General features: G+C 45.3%; 2 protein-coding genes across 4 annotated transcripts; one reads left to right on the top strand and one right to left on the bottom strand.

The window, feature by feature from the left end:
* edem2 (ER degradation enhancer, mannosidase alpha-like 2) lies at nucleotides 1-4,688 on the bottom strand. Its single transcript, XM_035158029.2, has 11 exons — nucleotides 4,485-4,688; nucleotides 3,879-3,989; nucleotides 3,720-3,759; nucleotides 3,532-3,637; nucleotides 3,302-3,427; nucleotides 2,817-3,028; nucleotides 1,632-1,773; nucleotides 1,409-1,533; nucleotides 1,179-1,323; nucleotides 850-971; nucleotides 1-699 (listed from the first exon to the last, which is right to left on the bottom strand). Exons 1-11 carry the CDS (start codon nucleotides 4,574-4,576, stop codon nucleotides 232-234), a joined length of 1,689 nt encoding a protein of 562 aa, XP_035013920.1. The 5' UTR covers nucleotides 4,577-4,688; the 3' UTR covers nucleotides 1-231.
* A 649-nt stretch (nucleotides 4,689-5,337) lies between these two features.
* ccdc135 (coiled-coil domain containing 135) lies at nucleotides 5,338-15,352 on the top strand. 3 transcript variants are annotated; one of them, XM_047340365.1, is made up of 18 exons: nucleotides 5,338-5,389; nucleotides 6,945-7,036; nucleotides 7,266-7,434; nucleotides 7,537-7,659; nucleotides 7,842-8,036; nucleotides 8,684-8,827; nucleotides 9,110-9,328; nucleotides 9,547-9,672; nucleotides 9,760-9,838; nucleotides 10,073-10,201; nucleotides 10,357-10,485; nucleotides 11,040-11,260; nucleotides 11,392-11,604; nucleotides 11,866-11,976; nucleotides 12,096-12,206; nucleotides 13,224-13,418; nucleotides 14,222-14,361; nucleotides 14,607-15,352. In XM_047340365.1, the coding sequence occupies exons 1-18, from the start codon at nucleotides 5,357-5,359 to the stop codon at nucleotides 14,692-14,694; spliced, it is 2,517 nt and encodes an 838-aa protein (XP_047196321.1). In that variant the 5' UTR covers nucleotides 5,338-5,356; the 3' UTR covers nucleotides 14,695-15,352. The 3 variants fall into 3 exon arrangements, with proteins under 3 accessions (XP_047196321.1, XP_047196320.1, XP_047196319.1); XM_047340364.1 differs by having other exon boundaries at nucleotides 7,534-7,659; nucleotides 9,113-9,328; XM_047340363.1 differs by having other exon boundaries at nucleotides 7,534-7,659.
* The last annotated feature ends 303 nt before the right edge of the window (nucleotides 15,353-15,655 follow it).

Raw genomic sequence — 15,655 nt, 5'->3', positions numbered from 1 at the left:
AACGTTTCTAATAAATAAAAATATATTTCAGCTTCGTTTTAAATTAGAGAAACACAGTAAATTCATCAGAGTAATTCAGGCTGAGTCTCACTGATCCCGAACGCCTTCACTTCCTTGACAGCGAGAAAGGAAACCTGCTTCAGTCGCTGCAACGCCAGCGTCAAAGAGTCAATGATCAGTTCAGTTTGGAATCAGGCTCGGACGTCGGCACGTGAACCAGGACGGCGAGGATCAGGTGTCGCTGAAAACTTGTCCCAGGATGGAGAGTCGAGCACTGAACGGCTGAACGGGACACGACAGCAGGGGAGGAGTCTTCTTCTCGCCCGGTTTCAGAGCGATGCTTTCTGATTGGCCAGGAGGCGGGCCTTCTGTCTCTTTGGCGGGCGGTTTTGATTGGCGGTTTGGCTGCGACAGGTTAAGCAGGATGTCTTGGAGCTCCCGTCGGTCCTGAGCGTGGCGGCTGCAGCAGTAGAGCGCCGCCGGGTCGAGAGGGTGAGCCTCCGTGTTGAAGATGAACCCCCCCGCACCTAAAACGCACTGGCCCCCCTCGCCGCCCTCCTCCCAAGACCCATCCCCCTCCGCCCCCCCACCGTGCAGGAAGTGGGCGGGGTCAAAGAGCAGGTACAGGTACTTGACGGTCTCGGCGAGGAAGAAGGACTCCATCCTGTTGTCCAGCTGATGATCTCGCAGATCTTTAACCTGCAAGGAGAGAAGCATCAGGGACGGCAGATTTAAAACACAGATTTAGAAATGTCCATTTGTAATTTGTACTTTTCTATGACATCATTGTGCACCGGAGGCAGACAAACCCCGCGGAGCGTTTGTTGGTGTCGTGGTCGTCAGACTTACACTCGCGTATCCACACGGCGTCTTGGAGATTCTCTCGATGGACTCGAGGGCGTCGAGGCCCAGCTGGAGGTAGGTGTGGTCTCCTGTGGCTCTGAACAGGTACATGGCGCTCTCGATCAACTCTGCAACAATAATTAGAAGCTCGTCAGATTAATGGCTAATGAATTCATTAGTTAACTGGTTCATTAATCTGCACGTGACTTTCAAAATAAAAGCATCCTGATGGACGATCATATGAGGTCGTTTATAATCAACTGGTGGAGTTCATGAAGGACACCAATGAGCCTGCAGTGGCTCTGATGAAGCCTGTGATTGGTCCGTGGGCTGACCTGGTCTCAGTGGGTACCCCTCTCTCTTGTCCACAGTGTAACCCTGAGGGATGCTGTAGAACTCGGGCAGACCTCCGAACTGTCGCCACACAGAGTAGTAGTTCTGAAACGTCCTGACGGCGTCGTCCAGGTTCCCCAACAACGACTGAAAAACACAACACATGACGATTTATGAATATTGACATGAAGACATCTTCAGGACTTTTAGGAATGTTCTGTGGTTCCTGTACCTGCAGGCCGGGCCAGAAAGCCTCCAGAGACTGGAACACCGGCATGGACACGGTTCCTTTATGCATCTGGACCCACAGGTACCAGTCGTCAAACCGGGTGTAGTTCTGAATGGCCCGGTCGTATTCTGGTAAGATTTCACAGACCAATCAGTTCATCTGTCATTGGATGTTGGCAAGGCTGCCTTGCTCAAAGGCACCTGAGAGAAGAAATAGTGCCGCTTACCCAGGAACATTTCTAGCAGTTCCTCGTCCTGCAGCATGATGGCGCCTTTCACCAGATACTCAAAGTAAGAGTCGACTCCGGCTCCGATCCCAGCGTCCTGAGCCACCCACTTCTGAGACACCACGTCGATGTGGTTCCCCACCTGCACACAGACAGGTGAACAGACAGACAGGTGAACAGACAGACAGGTGAACAGACAGACAGGTGAACACAGACAGACAGACAGACAGACAGGTGAACAGACAGACAGGTGAACACAGACAGACAGGTGAACAGACAGACAGGTGAACACGAACGAACAGGTGAACAGACAGACAGGTGAACAGACAGACAGGTGAACAGACAGACAGACAGACAGGTGAACACAGACAGACAGGTGAACACAGACAGACAGGTGAACACAGACAGACAGGTGAACAGACAGACAGGTGAACACAGACAGACAGACAGGTGAACACAGACAGACAGGTGAACACAGACAGACAGACAGGTGAACACAGACAGACAGGTGAACACAGACAGACAGGTGAACAGACAGACAGGTGAACACAGACAGACAGACAGACAGACAGGTGAACACAGACAGACAGGTGAACACAGACAGACAGACAGACAGACAGGTGAACACAGACAGACAGGTGAACACAGACAGACAGACAGACAGACAGGTGAACACAGACAGACAGGTGAACAGACAGACAGGTGAACACAGACAGACAGACAGGTGAACACACACAGACAGGTGAACAGACAGACAGGTGAACACAGACAGACAGGTGAACACAGACAGACAGACAGACAGGTGAACACAGACAGACAGACAGGTGAACACACACAGACAGACAGGTGAACACAGACAGACAGACAGACAGACAGGTGAACACAGACAGACAGACAGGTGAACAGCAGACAGACAGACAGACAGACAGGTGAACACAGACAGACAGACAGACAGACAGGTGAACAGACAGACAGACAGACAGACAGACAGACAGACAGACAGGTGAACACAGACAGACAGACAGACAGACAGTGAACACAGACAGACAGACAGACAGACAGACAGACAGACAGACAGACAGACAGACAGGTGAACAGACAGACAGGTGAACAGACAGACAGGTGAACAGACAGACAGGTGAACACAGACAGACAGACAGGTGAACAGACAGACAGGCTCCTCACCAGTCCGATGTCAGACCGGGTCTTCCACAGCGCCCTCAGAGCTCGACGGGCCACGTCCTCGTACGTCGGGTCACCGGTCAGTCGACTCAGCGTCGCAAACTCCAGGATGAAGGTTCCGACGCCGGCGGTGCAGGTGACCGGCGTCTCTGTGGGACTGACGCCGCGCAGCAGGTTCACGGTGCCGTACGGCATCCCGGTGGCCGTCTGGAACGCTGAAGACCGTTTACTAATGTTACGTCGGAGTTATTTAACTCCTTCAGATTAATGACAGGGTCAAGTTGTAAAACTATTCAGAGACATCGTCATATTGTCCAAAAACCAAAGTGATTTAATTCACAATATTTCAGTGTCAAATAGAAAAGATTCAAACACTCGATCGGTTTTATGTGTGTGTGTGTGTGTGTGTGTGTGTGTGTGTGTGTGTGTGTGTGTGTGTGTGTGTGGGTGTGTGGTGTGTGTGTGTGTGTGTGTGTGTGTGTTTATACCAGGCAGCAGTTTCTTGGCGGCGTCCTCGGCCATCCTCAGCAGCGGCCCCGCACAGGGCCAACCAGGCTCCAGCTCCATCCCGGCCCTGCCTGCCAACATGTGAGCCGACAACAGACCGCCCACCACTACACACACACACACAGAGCACACACAGACACAGACACACACACACAGTTGTACTTTTGAGCACAAATATTATTGTCAGAATCAGAACCCCCCCCCCCCTTACCTCTGATGTTGGTTTCGAACACGGAGGCGTTGACATCGATGTCAAAATCCACGTTGTGTTGCAGCAGCGACGCCACACGTTGAAACTCCGTCTGGTTTCCCAAAACCTTCAGAGACACGTTTACATTTAAAGAGAAAGTTTTCTTCATGTTACACGTTTACGATTCGTTTTTCTTCTTCAGGTCTCACCAGTAAAGTGTCGAGAGCATCGATCAGCGTGAGAGAGAAGCTGTGGAGAGAAGACGCAGCGGGGGAATTTCATCATTTTCACTAAACACTGAATTTAACAGACAAACGAAAACAAGATGTCGAAATGATCAGAAAGTAAAAAGTCAACGTGACCCGTACCTGCCCCACGTGTCCTGACCGTCACAGGTGAGTGGGCGGAGCTCGTCGTAGGGGTAGGCGTGGTCGAGGTAGCTGTTGTAGGCGTGGTAGAACATGGACTTGATGCGTTGCCTGAAACACACAGAGAGTTAGAGCTTCACACACTGACACGATGCTTCATTCAGTGGAAATCACCACAGACACAAACTGTGTGTGTGGTTGTGTCTTTACTTTATTAACGTTGAGGATTTTATCACATGTGCGAGTGTGTGTATGTATATGATGTGTATATAATACACACAGACATGTTTAATAACCGACATTACTTCAGACACAACCTTTACTAATATTTAGTCATTTGAAGTTATAAAACCTGCAGGTGCCTGATTTGAATAAAATCCACATCAAAACTGAAGCTTGAAATGAAATCCCATGTTTGAGCAGATTGAACAATGTGGTAGCGTGAGTGAATCAAGATAAACTACTGTGTTGTTGTATTTAAACACACTAACGAATACTTTTCCAAGGGAGCATGAAATCACATTGCGAACTTTGTAGTATTTAAACCTATGAAGTACTGCTGACCCCCCCTGTGTAGTATTTGATGGAGTATTCGTGTCTCTTCACCTGACTCCACTCATCTCCCCCTCCGTGAACTCACGAGCCGCCGCATCGTGCACCAGCAGCACGAGCACTGCCACACAGCCGGGAGCGCGCATGGTGCAGGTCAGTTCAAGTTGAATGAAACTAGTGAAGAAGTCAAAGTACCGACTGAATGAACGTCCTGCAGCTCACTGACTCGTCGGTGATTCTCCATCAACAGGAAGTGAAGCAGCAGCGCATGCGCACAACAAGTGATGACGAGTTTTTTTTTTTCTTTGTGCTTTATTAATAAAGAAGAAAGAAACAGAACAACAAACTGTGAAGCGTCTCAGAAACGAGAGAAACAAACCAGCAACACTTTCGTTATTAATCACATATTTCACGTATATTCATAAATGAGTTGTGAACAAAATAAAATTGTATTATCATTACCTTTATTATTTCCCAATTTGTCTGAAAGAGTTCACTGCTTTATACTGTATATCATTACCTTGTATTTGTCTCAGTAACATGTTTATATGAATATTATACAATGAAATATATCTGTCATATCATGTAAACTCTGGTTTAGAACTCACTACTTTATACATTTTAACTGCACTCACATACAATATAATATTTATTCGTAATTAAAAATGTTTTTTGATGCCTGAAATATATATTTAAAAACGCTTTACCACACCAAGGCAATTTCCTGTATGTGTAAATATACTTGGCAATAAAAAGAATTCTGATTCTGATTCTGATTCTGATTCTGAAAGCTTCTGGTCACAAACCTTAGAAGCATAATTTCCGCCCCTGTTCGAGGGTACGTGAAGGCAACTCCACGTCACCACGTCTCGCTGTTACCATGGAGACGTCACAACGCTGTGACTAATAAACGTTGCTTTAACTTAATGGAGCAAAAAACAGCTGATTTCAGAGAAACTGTGAGTAAAAGGTTTTATTTTCAATCTGAATATTTGATACGTAAAAGTTTCTCAAACACTTGTTTATACTTGTATTAGTTCAAATGTGTTTCTGCTCTGTAGTTTTATTGATTTGTAAATAGCAGGTAAAATAAACTGGATTCAACTTAAACACTCCCTCACACACACACACACACACACACACACACACACACACACACACACACACACACAGACTGACAAGCTACTGCTACAAAAATAAATAAGTCTATTTTATATATCCTGTTTGACTGACCTGTGTGAAAAAACTAATTCTGTACATGTACAACGACTACAGTCATGAGCAATGCACAGAATATTATATTACTAATATACATGAATAAATACACAGGAAGAATGTTCAGGTAAACACAGTGATAGAGAGTAATTAAATTACAAGAGACGACAAAAGTAAATAAAGAATCTTCCCCTTTAACTCAGATGGTGGCAAATTCAGTGAGAATGTAAGTGGTCCCAGGACAGACCCCTGGGGAGTAGGAGTAGGTTCATTTGATGATGGGGGTGTTTATTACATTTCATTTAGCTGACGCTTTTATCCGGCCGTGTGTGGGAGACCATGGTTGCACAGGTTTTGCCACAATCTTTTTTTTGATGTCAATCTTTTCTGTCTCGGCTTCCAGAACCTCCCTCACACAGCCAATATGTTTTTGCAGGTCTTTAAACACATCCTTGTAGAGATTCTGGAGATTTCTAAATTTTAAAGATCTCAAAGTGCAGAGCTTGGTCTGCTTCTTTGCCTTCTCTTCCAGATTTCTGATAAAGTCAAAATCTTTTGGAAAAATGGTAATTGGGCTTCTTTATGGTATGGAATACAAGCCCTTTTAGAAGCCAGCAAAACAGTGAGAAAAGTGGGTCATCTTCATCCCAGTGGTTGGTGATTGGCCGGTGGCAACCAACGTCAAGGTGTGTCTTCTACAAGGCAAGTTCAAAGGCATTGCCTTTAATCCATCAATCCCTTAAACCATTAATACTTTAACCCATTCAAGTCACTTTACTGCATTTATATAGACGTAGATGGCTGTAAAATCAAAGACACCTCTTTGATATGTCATTAAGGAAACAGGGAACGGAGAAGAGGAAGAAAACAGTAGATGGACATATAATTGGATCAGAGACTTTGTATTTGTTACGTTTTTTCAAATAAGAATTGGGACAGCTTCATCAGGAAGGTAGGTATATGGTGGAAATGGGACTCCTCAGGGCAGTGTCATTAGTCCAATATAGTTTTCCATTATGATTAATGATGTGTTCTCTCAAGTTCCGGGTGGCTGCGCTGCACAACACACGCAGCGTGGAGCCGCTTCACCCGAGTTATAATAATGGACTCAGTGGTATCCAGTGATTATTTTTTTGACACCACATTTGTTCGGTTCTTTCACCTGAAGAGTGAATTACGACCTGGACTGAACCTGGAATCATTTTACAAACAAACTCTCTGTAGGTCTCTGCTTCACTTCGTCCTGACAGGTTGTTCTGTGAGTTTATAAACTAATCACATTTTATATGTTTGTAAAAGATGGAAACTGTTCTGGAGTCAGAGGAGGACGAAGGCAGAGAGCTGGAGAAGACATTCAGAAACACTCAGGTGTCAGTTCCTCGTCAGCTTCTGTGAGCGCGCACACACAGACACACACACACACACACACACACACACACACACACACACACACACACACACACACACACACACACACACACACACACACACAGTTTTCAAACACTTTACTGAGCTGCAGCGCCCCCTGTAGACACATGGGGCGAGAGCTGGAACACAACTTAGTGATAGATAGATGGATGGATGGATGGATGGATAGTAACTCTTCACCTCCTTCTTCAGTCTGAGTTTGAACATGGCGGACAGCTCGTGTCCTGAGTCTCACAGAATCAACTCAGCTGCTCAGATTCGTCTCTTGACCTTCGCCAACAACTTCCAGCGTCAGTTTTCACACATGTATCCCGACCGCAGACCTCTGCTGCTCTTCCCCACCAACGAGTGTGGCGTTCAGGTAAAACCACACCTGCTTTATTCTTAACCTCCACGTTTAAAAAACCCTGTGCTGCAGAACGTCTCTGTGTGACCCTGGTGTTTATGTTGTCTGATCCAGAAGTTTGTGTCGACGACTCTTCGGGCCACGGCCACAGTTCAACCCGAGCTCTTCACCTGGGAGGGCTGCGCAGAGTTCGCGGCGAGCTTCCTGTCTCTGGAGCCTCTGGACTCACCCATCGACCTGGTGAGAAAAACACCTGCTCATCACTGCATCCTCTTCTGTCTCAGTATCTGACGAGGAGTTCAACATCTGACAGGTCCAGCATGTTCATGTTGTGTGTGTGTGTGTGTGTGTGTGTGTGTGTGTGTGTGTGTGTGTGTGTGTGTGTGTGTGTGTGTGTGTGTGTGTGTGTGTGTGTGCCACAGCCCAGCTACCTGTTCTCTCCGGCCTCAGTGCTAAAGACCCAGAGAGCCACGTGTTTTGAATTCGCCACTCTGCTCTGCAGTCTCCTGCTCGGGGTCAACTACGACGCCTACTGCGTCAGTGGCTACGCAGACAAGGAGATGTGTCTGCTCGACCAGAGCCTGCAGGACTGCCCCCTGCTGGACACTCCGGTCCAGGTACGCCCCCTGCAGGTCATAGTAAAAGTACATTTAATAAAGATCTGTGTTTTGAGGTACTCGTACTTTACTTGACTCTCTTTTATACTTAATATTCTACAAAATACTCCACTACACTTGTTTATCTGCTATAGATGATAGTTACTTTTCATACAAATCATTAAATAAGCTTCAAAAACATGATGCATTGTTCAGCGGGAAAAAATCTACTAATCCAGTCATTTTTGTCTGGAAATTATAATTATTATTATTTTAATCACATTAATTGTATTATAACCAGAATTAATAATATAAATAAGATAATATTAGTTGTATAATGTATAAGGAATACTTCAAACTGATTTATATATAAATTAATTTGTTTTAATAGTGTTTGAAGTCACTTCTCCATAATTCTGATGGAGATGAAACCTGTGTTCATCTTGTTGTGTTTCGAGTCACAGTCACTGATAAGTAAATATTGAACATATTAATTGAAATGATGTGTGTGTGTGTGCGTGTGTGTGTGTGTGTGTGTGTGTGTGTGTGTGTGTGTGTGTGTGTGTGTGTGTGTGTGTGTGTGTGTGTGTGTGTGTGTGTGTGTGTGTGTGTGTGTGTGTGTTTTCTTTGTGTGTGTGTGTGTGTTTTCTTTGTGTTTCTATGTGCAGAGTGTGATCTCAGAGGAGTCACAGGAGAACAAATACAAAGAGAAACCTCAGAGGTCGCTAAAGAGTCACTTTATGACACAAGAAGAGCAGAAGAAGAAACCGAGCGCTGAAGCGGCGTTGCTTGAAAATCTAAAACCTGATGAGGTGACGTGATCGTTTGACACAAACACAAACACAAAGTGTCGAGCACTAAACGTAAAGATGAAAATAACTGAAACAGAGCAGCGGAAATCTTTTTTCTTTAAATGATCGTTAAATCGTTGTCTCATTGGTGTCAGGGTCAAATTAAAGCCACTTAAGTTACAACTAGAATCACCGCCCTGTGGTTGTAACCCTCCACCAACAGTAATAAACTGACCATCGTCATTCATTGATTTAAATGTTAAATGAAGTTGATCACAGATATAAACCTCTTCTCTGGTGCAGCAGGGCGAGCAGCGTCCTGTCGACCGTCTCCGGGGCCTCCGGCTGCACTGCTGGGTTCTGGTGCTGTCAGGAAGTCGCAGCGTCCAGGAGAACTTCTTCATCGACCCCCTGACCGGCATCAGCTACGGCACCGCCGCCGCCGGCTTCCTGGGCATCGAGAGCGTGTGGAACAATCATAACTACTACGTCAACATGCAGGACTGCAGGAGCGGCTGCAGTGTGAGTTCAAGAGTGAAACACACGCTCATACAACATCATGTCGCAGTGTCAGCTGGTAGGGCTTCAGTGTATTGCTCAAAGACACTTCAACTGTGGAAGTTCGACCAGCAACCCTCTGATCACTGGACGACCAGTCCACCTCCTTAGCCAACAACTAAAGTACAGTACTGAACAGACGTAGAGTAAAAGTATATGTCTGTTTCTCTGTGTGTGTACAGGATATGGTGTATGACCTGGAGGACGTGAACATGTGGGAGCCGCTCTTGTTCGGAGCAACGAGCAAAAAGCAGCTGATTCACGAGGCCTTAAATAAGAACCTGTATAAGATGACCCAGGATGTGCAGGTGTGTGTGTTCATGTGTGTCTGTGTGTTATTGCGTATTCATGCACTGAAACTGAAACATAATTTTAACACAAACAAAACGTTGAAGGAGGAGCTGGAGGAGCTGGAGGAGCAGGCTTTTGAGATGCCCAGATCCTGGGTCAGTGATGTCAGCATCACAAAAAAAGGTAGAGCGACCCCACATGAAGCTCTCTCTCTCTCTGTGTCTCTCTCTCTCTCTCTCTCTCTCTCTCTCTCTCTCTCTCTCTCTCTCTCTCTCTCTCTCTCTCTCTCTCTCTCTCTCTCTCTCTCTCTCTCTCTCTCTCTCTCTCTCTCTCTCTCTCTCTCTCTCTCTCTCTCTGAAATATTTCCGAGATGATGCTGAAACATCCTCAAGCTGCTTCCTGTCGTCTCTTCCTCAGACCTGGAGACTCGCTGGCCGGGAGGACACAAGCTGACTCGCTACAGGAAAGCAGAGCTGGAGAGGTTTGCTCCGTACCTGAGGCCGAACGGTCTGATCACACGACTGGTTTCATACAAAGACCTGGACTGTGAGCGATCAACTCAAAAAACTGTAAAAACTCTTCAGAACTTTTATATCTGAAGACGTCTTAGTAACCCTCTGTGTGTGTGTGTGTGTGTGTGTGTGTGTGTGTGTGTGTGTGTGTGTGTGTGTGTGTGTGTGTGTGTGTGTGTGTGTTTGAAGGCACAGAGGTCCTCCTGGTGAAGGAGTGGTATCAACACAGAACCGACCACCTGGAGGAGCGAGAGGTCAACAAGGTCGACAACGCGACCACAGAACGATTCAAACGTGGACGACGTTTCGACCTCTTGTGTAAAAGTTCAAACCTCACGTCGCCTCACACACACTGATCTGTTTTCTCAACTCATCAGTGACGATTGTTTGATGCAGAATAAGATTTTATTTCTGCTGCACAATAACACTGAGCTCCACCAATCAGAGAAGTCGCTATTGCACCCAAGGATTCTGGGTAGTGCAGTAATTGTCATTGACATCGCAATAAAACCCACTTGATATGATACGGACTTGTGGCACAGGAGAATCAAACATCGTTTCACTATCTCGTAGCTTGTGGGGAGGGGCTACCTTGGATGGTTAAAATACAATGGCTGATAATCCAACTCTCTGTTGAGCTCGATTGTTATTTCGTCTTCCCTCCTTCATCGTCAGCTCATGTGTTAGTTCTCAAGAAGAAAACACAGAACAACAGTAAAACAAATCTGACGAACGTTCAATAAACCTTCACCAACAGTCAAGAAGAAGCCGAGTTTTATCGTGAAAATGTGCAAGAACTTCGTAAACAGGAGGAAAATTCCCTCTGTGGTTTAACTTCCTGTCTCCTGACTGATGGAATATGTGTTTTTCAGTTCACAGGTACGAGTCCCTGACCACAGATGGCGCGCACGAGATGAAGTTCAGCAGCATACGTGTGGACAATCTGGTGCAGAGGCTGGTGTCCCCGGGGGAAATGACGGAGACCTTTGAGCGCCGCGCCGACTCCCTCTACTACAGGCGGGTCAACTTCGGCCGACACGTCCAGTTCTCAGAAGAACACGTGAACTCTGAACCGGCCACACGCCTGCTCCAGGTACAACTGCGTAAACAGGAAGTGGAAATGTCAACAAATCAAATGAACATGGATATTTTGTATAACAGGACTTTGGGTTCAGGCCATTTAAAGAGTTTCAGACTTGACGTGTGTTGTCCGTCTAACAACAGGTGGTGGAGCGTTTCCACAGGAACAGTTCCAAACCAGCCAATGAGGACGTGGCGGAGCGCGTCTTCCTGTTGGCCCAGAGACGGATCGAGGTGACGTATCATTTAGACGCCGACACATTCATCCCATCGCACAGGAGCTTCATCAAACCACGAGAGGCGACGGAGCAGAAGAAGGCTGAGGACTTCACACAGGACATGGTGTCCAGCTTCATGGTGCAGACACACACAGACACACACACACACACACACACACACACACACACACACACACACACACACACACACACACACACACACACACACACACACACACACACACACACACACACACACACACACACACACACAAAGTAGTTCCCAGTCTGCTGCTTCTGGGATCATATGACAACATGCGTGTATTTGACTGTGTGTGTGTGTGTGTGTGTGTGTGTGTGTGTGTGTGTGTGTGTGTGTGTGTGTGTGTGTGTGGTTTAGGTGGGCCTCTCCGATACGCCTGTTAAGACCCTGATTCTGTACGAGATGCTGGTTTCTCTAATGAAGGATGAAGAGATGGTTGTTCATCAAATTGAAGAATCTCTGAAAGAGGTGAAGACGTTCTCACGTTGTCTTGTTTCCATGTTCAGAAGAAACATGTTCCTCAGTGACTGTGGGATCGGTGCGACTCTGACGCCAGCTGACCATGTGAACTCTTTTCCTGTGAGCAGGTGAGAGACATCGTGTCGTGCAGAGAGGAAGAGGAGGGAGACATTCAGCTCTTCTTCTCTCCCTGGACGACAACAGGAGCTGCCAGGGCCCGCAGCAAGAGACAGGAAATGGTGAGATAACCTCAAAGTTAACCTACTTATAACCTGCCTTATATTTAACCTTATTTTATATTTATTATGTCGTATCTATTTACCTTCCCACAGAATAATTCTGATAAAGAAAATGAATTTAGAAATATCTCGTAATTCAAGTGAAACAATGTAGAACCTTGACCAAGGCCCAACAGTCTCCTAAGAGTCGACCAGATGTCCCGACCGGATCTCAGATTGGTAATTGTTTCTGTAACAGCTGAAAAGATCAGACCCTCCTTTGAAACCACATTTAAATCTGATTGATCAGATTTTTATTATCGATCTGCATCAAATATCAGTCCCATCAAAATGTCCCATGTTTTTTGACCCAGTGTCCGGACACATGTTTTCAGTTTGTGTGTCCGTCCCGTTCAGGGAAACACGATATCTCAAAAACTCTTTTAGGGAATTACTTCAAATTCAGTACAAATGTTCACTTGGACTCAAGGATGAAATCTAGAGAATCTAGAGAATCTAGAGAATCTTGGCACAAATGTTCACCACAGGGACGTGATTCTAGTTTTTGAAGATAAATTTCTTGGTGTCATGTTTAGTCTGTAACGTCTCTGTGTGTTATAGTTCTTATGAGTGATACAGATATTAACACGCTTTAATAAAACTACAAAGACCAATATGAACTGATACAAAGCTTCGGACTGTCTCTGTGTTCGAGAGGTGATCTGGTGTTTCCAGGGTTTTTCTCTCCTCTGTTACTTCACATTATCTTCAGTTATGCCTCTGATATTCCTTCATGTCCGTGGTACTTGACATATGATCGTAACTTTCATTCATTATGGTCTTTTAAAAAACTCTTGATTTCAACCTGTTGAAAGCAGCAGAAACTCTGCAGACAAATAGACAAACAGTGGTGAGAACACAACCTCCTTAGTGAGGTAACAACAACATTCAGGTCAAACGGAATCAGAGTTTAATGTTGTCCAGCCTCTTTTAGACGTGAACCTCTCTTCATTCACCTGATCTTCTCTTCTGCTGCAGGAGCGTCAGGCTGCGGAGGAGCAGAGTTGGCTGCATGAGAATGAGAAGGACATCCTGGCTCCGCTCCTCATGCGACTCGACATCACAGACCCTCTGAGCGCTGATGACGCCAAGGAGCTCCACCAGGAGTGTCTGTCTGAGTTCAAGCAGAAGCTGGTGGAGGACGCCAACCTTATCCAGGAACGCTACCAAAATGTACAGCACAGGTTTACGAGTCGTGTTGTGTTCCAGCTGTTTTTTTCAAACACAGAAAAATGTGTCGTATCGTGAAGATTCACAGGTTTTCTCCTGAATTGACTCTGGACTCAGAGGATGATCACAGGTGGTTTCAGGTGTTGATGTGTCATTAAGTTTACTTCATGTAACGTCCTGTGGTCATTTACCTCCACCAACCAGTGCACTTTAAGTTGACATATTTCCCACACTCATATGAGGTCGCGGTGACATTTGACCTTTGACCACCCTTATCTAGTCAGTCAATTTGTAGTTGAAGATGTGAAAATGTGTTTCAAATTTCCAAGGATTCTCTTGAGATGTTCTTGAGATAACACGTGCAAGAGGCAATCAAGGGTTTTGTAAGTTCACAGTGACCTTTGACCTCCAAAAACCGAATCAGTTCATCCATTATTCCAACTACATTTATAGAAATTCCCTCAAGGTGTTCTTGAGATATCATGTTCACCAAAAGGAGATGGACAACCCCAAAAACATAATGCCTGCCCTCTTCTCAGAACAAAAAGAAAACCCTCAAAAAAGATTTCAATGTAAATACTAACTCATTTTGAAATCTACAAATGTAAACATTCTTTGCGGTTATTTCTCAGTGGTTAAAGAAATGATGAATACATAAGAATACATATGAAGGCAGATATTGTGGAGTTTAACAGTACTTTTCTGAGGAGATCCGTGAACCTGAAGCAGAACACAGACACGTTAAAGAGTCTGTGATGAACCTGAGGATTTAGAGACACTTCATCTGAACCTTTGAAACTGTTCAGGAGACGCAGGAGCTGCAGAAGAAACAACAGTGGTACCACCAGAACCAGCTCGACATGACGGAACAACAGGAGGACGAATATCAGACCTACTGCTCCGACAGAACTCTACAGATACGTGTCGCCATGAGACGACTCAAAATGTACACACACACACACACACGCACACACACACACACACACACACACACACCACGAACACACACGCACACACACACACACACACACACACACACACACACGAACACACACACACACACACACACACACACACACACACACACACACACACACACACACACACACACACACACAGAACATCAGTGTTCACCATAGAATCAAATGAAGAGGATTTTTCATCTTTAATGTTTCAATGTCTTTGTTCCAGGCACCAGGAAGAAGCTCCTCTAAAGTATCAAGCTCTCGACGAGAGGCTGAGAGAAGACCCTCGATTGGCTCCTCACCTGCTCAGCTGAGCCAATCAGCAGCCTCCGCTCCAAATACCTATCAGATTATTTAATTAAACCTTGCAGGCGTTTCAGTCACATATATTTTTCCCCATACTTGTATCTGGTCACTGTGACCTTTGACCCCTGACCACTAAAGCCTAATCAGTTCATTCTTGAGTCCATGTGAACGTTTGTACGGAATTTGTGAATTTGAAGAATTTCTCTCTGGGATTTCTTGAGACCTCAACTTTCCAAGAATGTGACGGACGTATGGAAAACCTGAAAACATAACTCCTCCGTCCAAAAACAAATCACAGTGATCACAAGTTAATCACAATAAAATATTCAGCACATTAACTCAGAAAACAGCCTGCAGCTCATTTCTCTTTTGTTAAGTACATTTTCCTGTGTAGTATTTAAACCTAATGAAATACTACTGATAAAAAAAAACCTGTGTAGTATTTAAACCTAATGAAATACTACTGATAAAACACTGTGTACTATTAAACCTAATGAAATACTACTGATAAAACACTGTGTAGTATTTGATCTGTCCTCTGAGGACCTTTGAGGACGTGACAGCAGCTGTGTCCCAGGTCAGAGGTCGACTACAGGACATTCTGAGTGAGACAGAGACAGAGATTTTACAGATTGTGTCTCAAGTGGATGTTTTACTGCCACAACCAGAGCCAGAGACCAGAGCTGACTTCTTAAGATATTCACAGGAAATCACACTGGATCCAAACACAGCAAATAAAGAGCTGTTATTATCTGAGAGAAACAGAAAAGTAACATTAATGAGTGAAGATCAGTCTTATTCTAATCACCCAGACAGATTCACTGGTTGTTGGCAGGACCTGAGTAGAGAGAGTCTGACTGGACGTTGTTACTGGGAGGTGGAGGTGGGGGTGAAGATGAGAGGAGGAGTTCTTGAACTTCTTTTGTCTCCATGTTTGTTGATCAAAGTTCGTCGTGGTGGCGTTTCTGC

This window comes from Hippoglossus stenolepis, chromosome 6, assembly GCF_022539355.2.
Source record: "Hippoglossus stenolepis isolate QCI-W04-F060 chromosome 6, HSTE1.2, whole genome shotgun sequence".
Classification (NCBI taxonomy): Eukaryota; Metazoa; Chordata; class Actinopteri; order Pleuronectiformes; family Pleuronectidae; genus Hippoglossus; species Hippoglossus stenolepis.
Note: the sequence above shows the minus strand (reverse complement) of the source record. Positions and strands in the feature narration are given on the sequence as shown.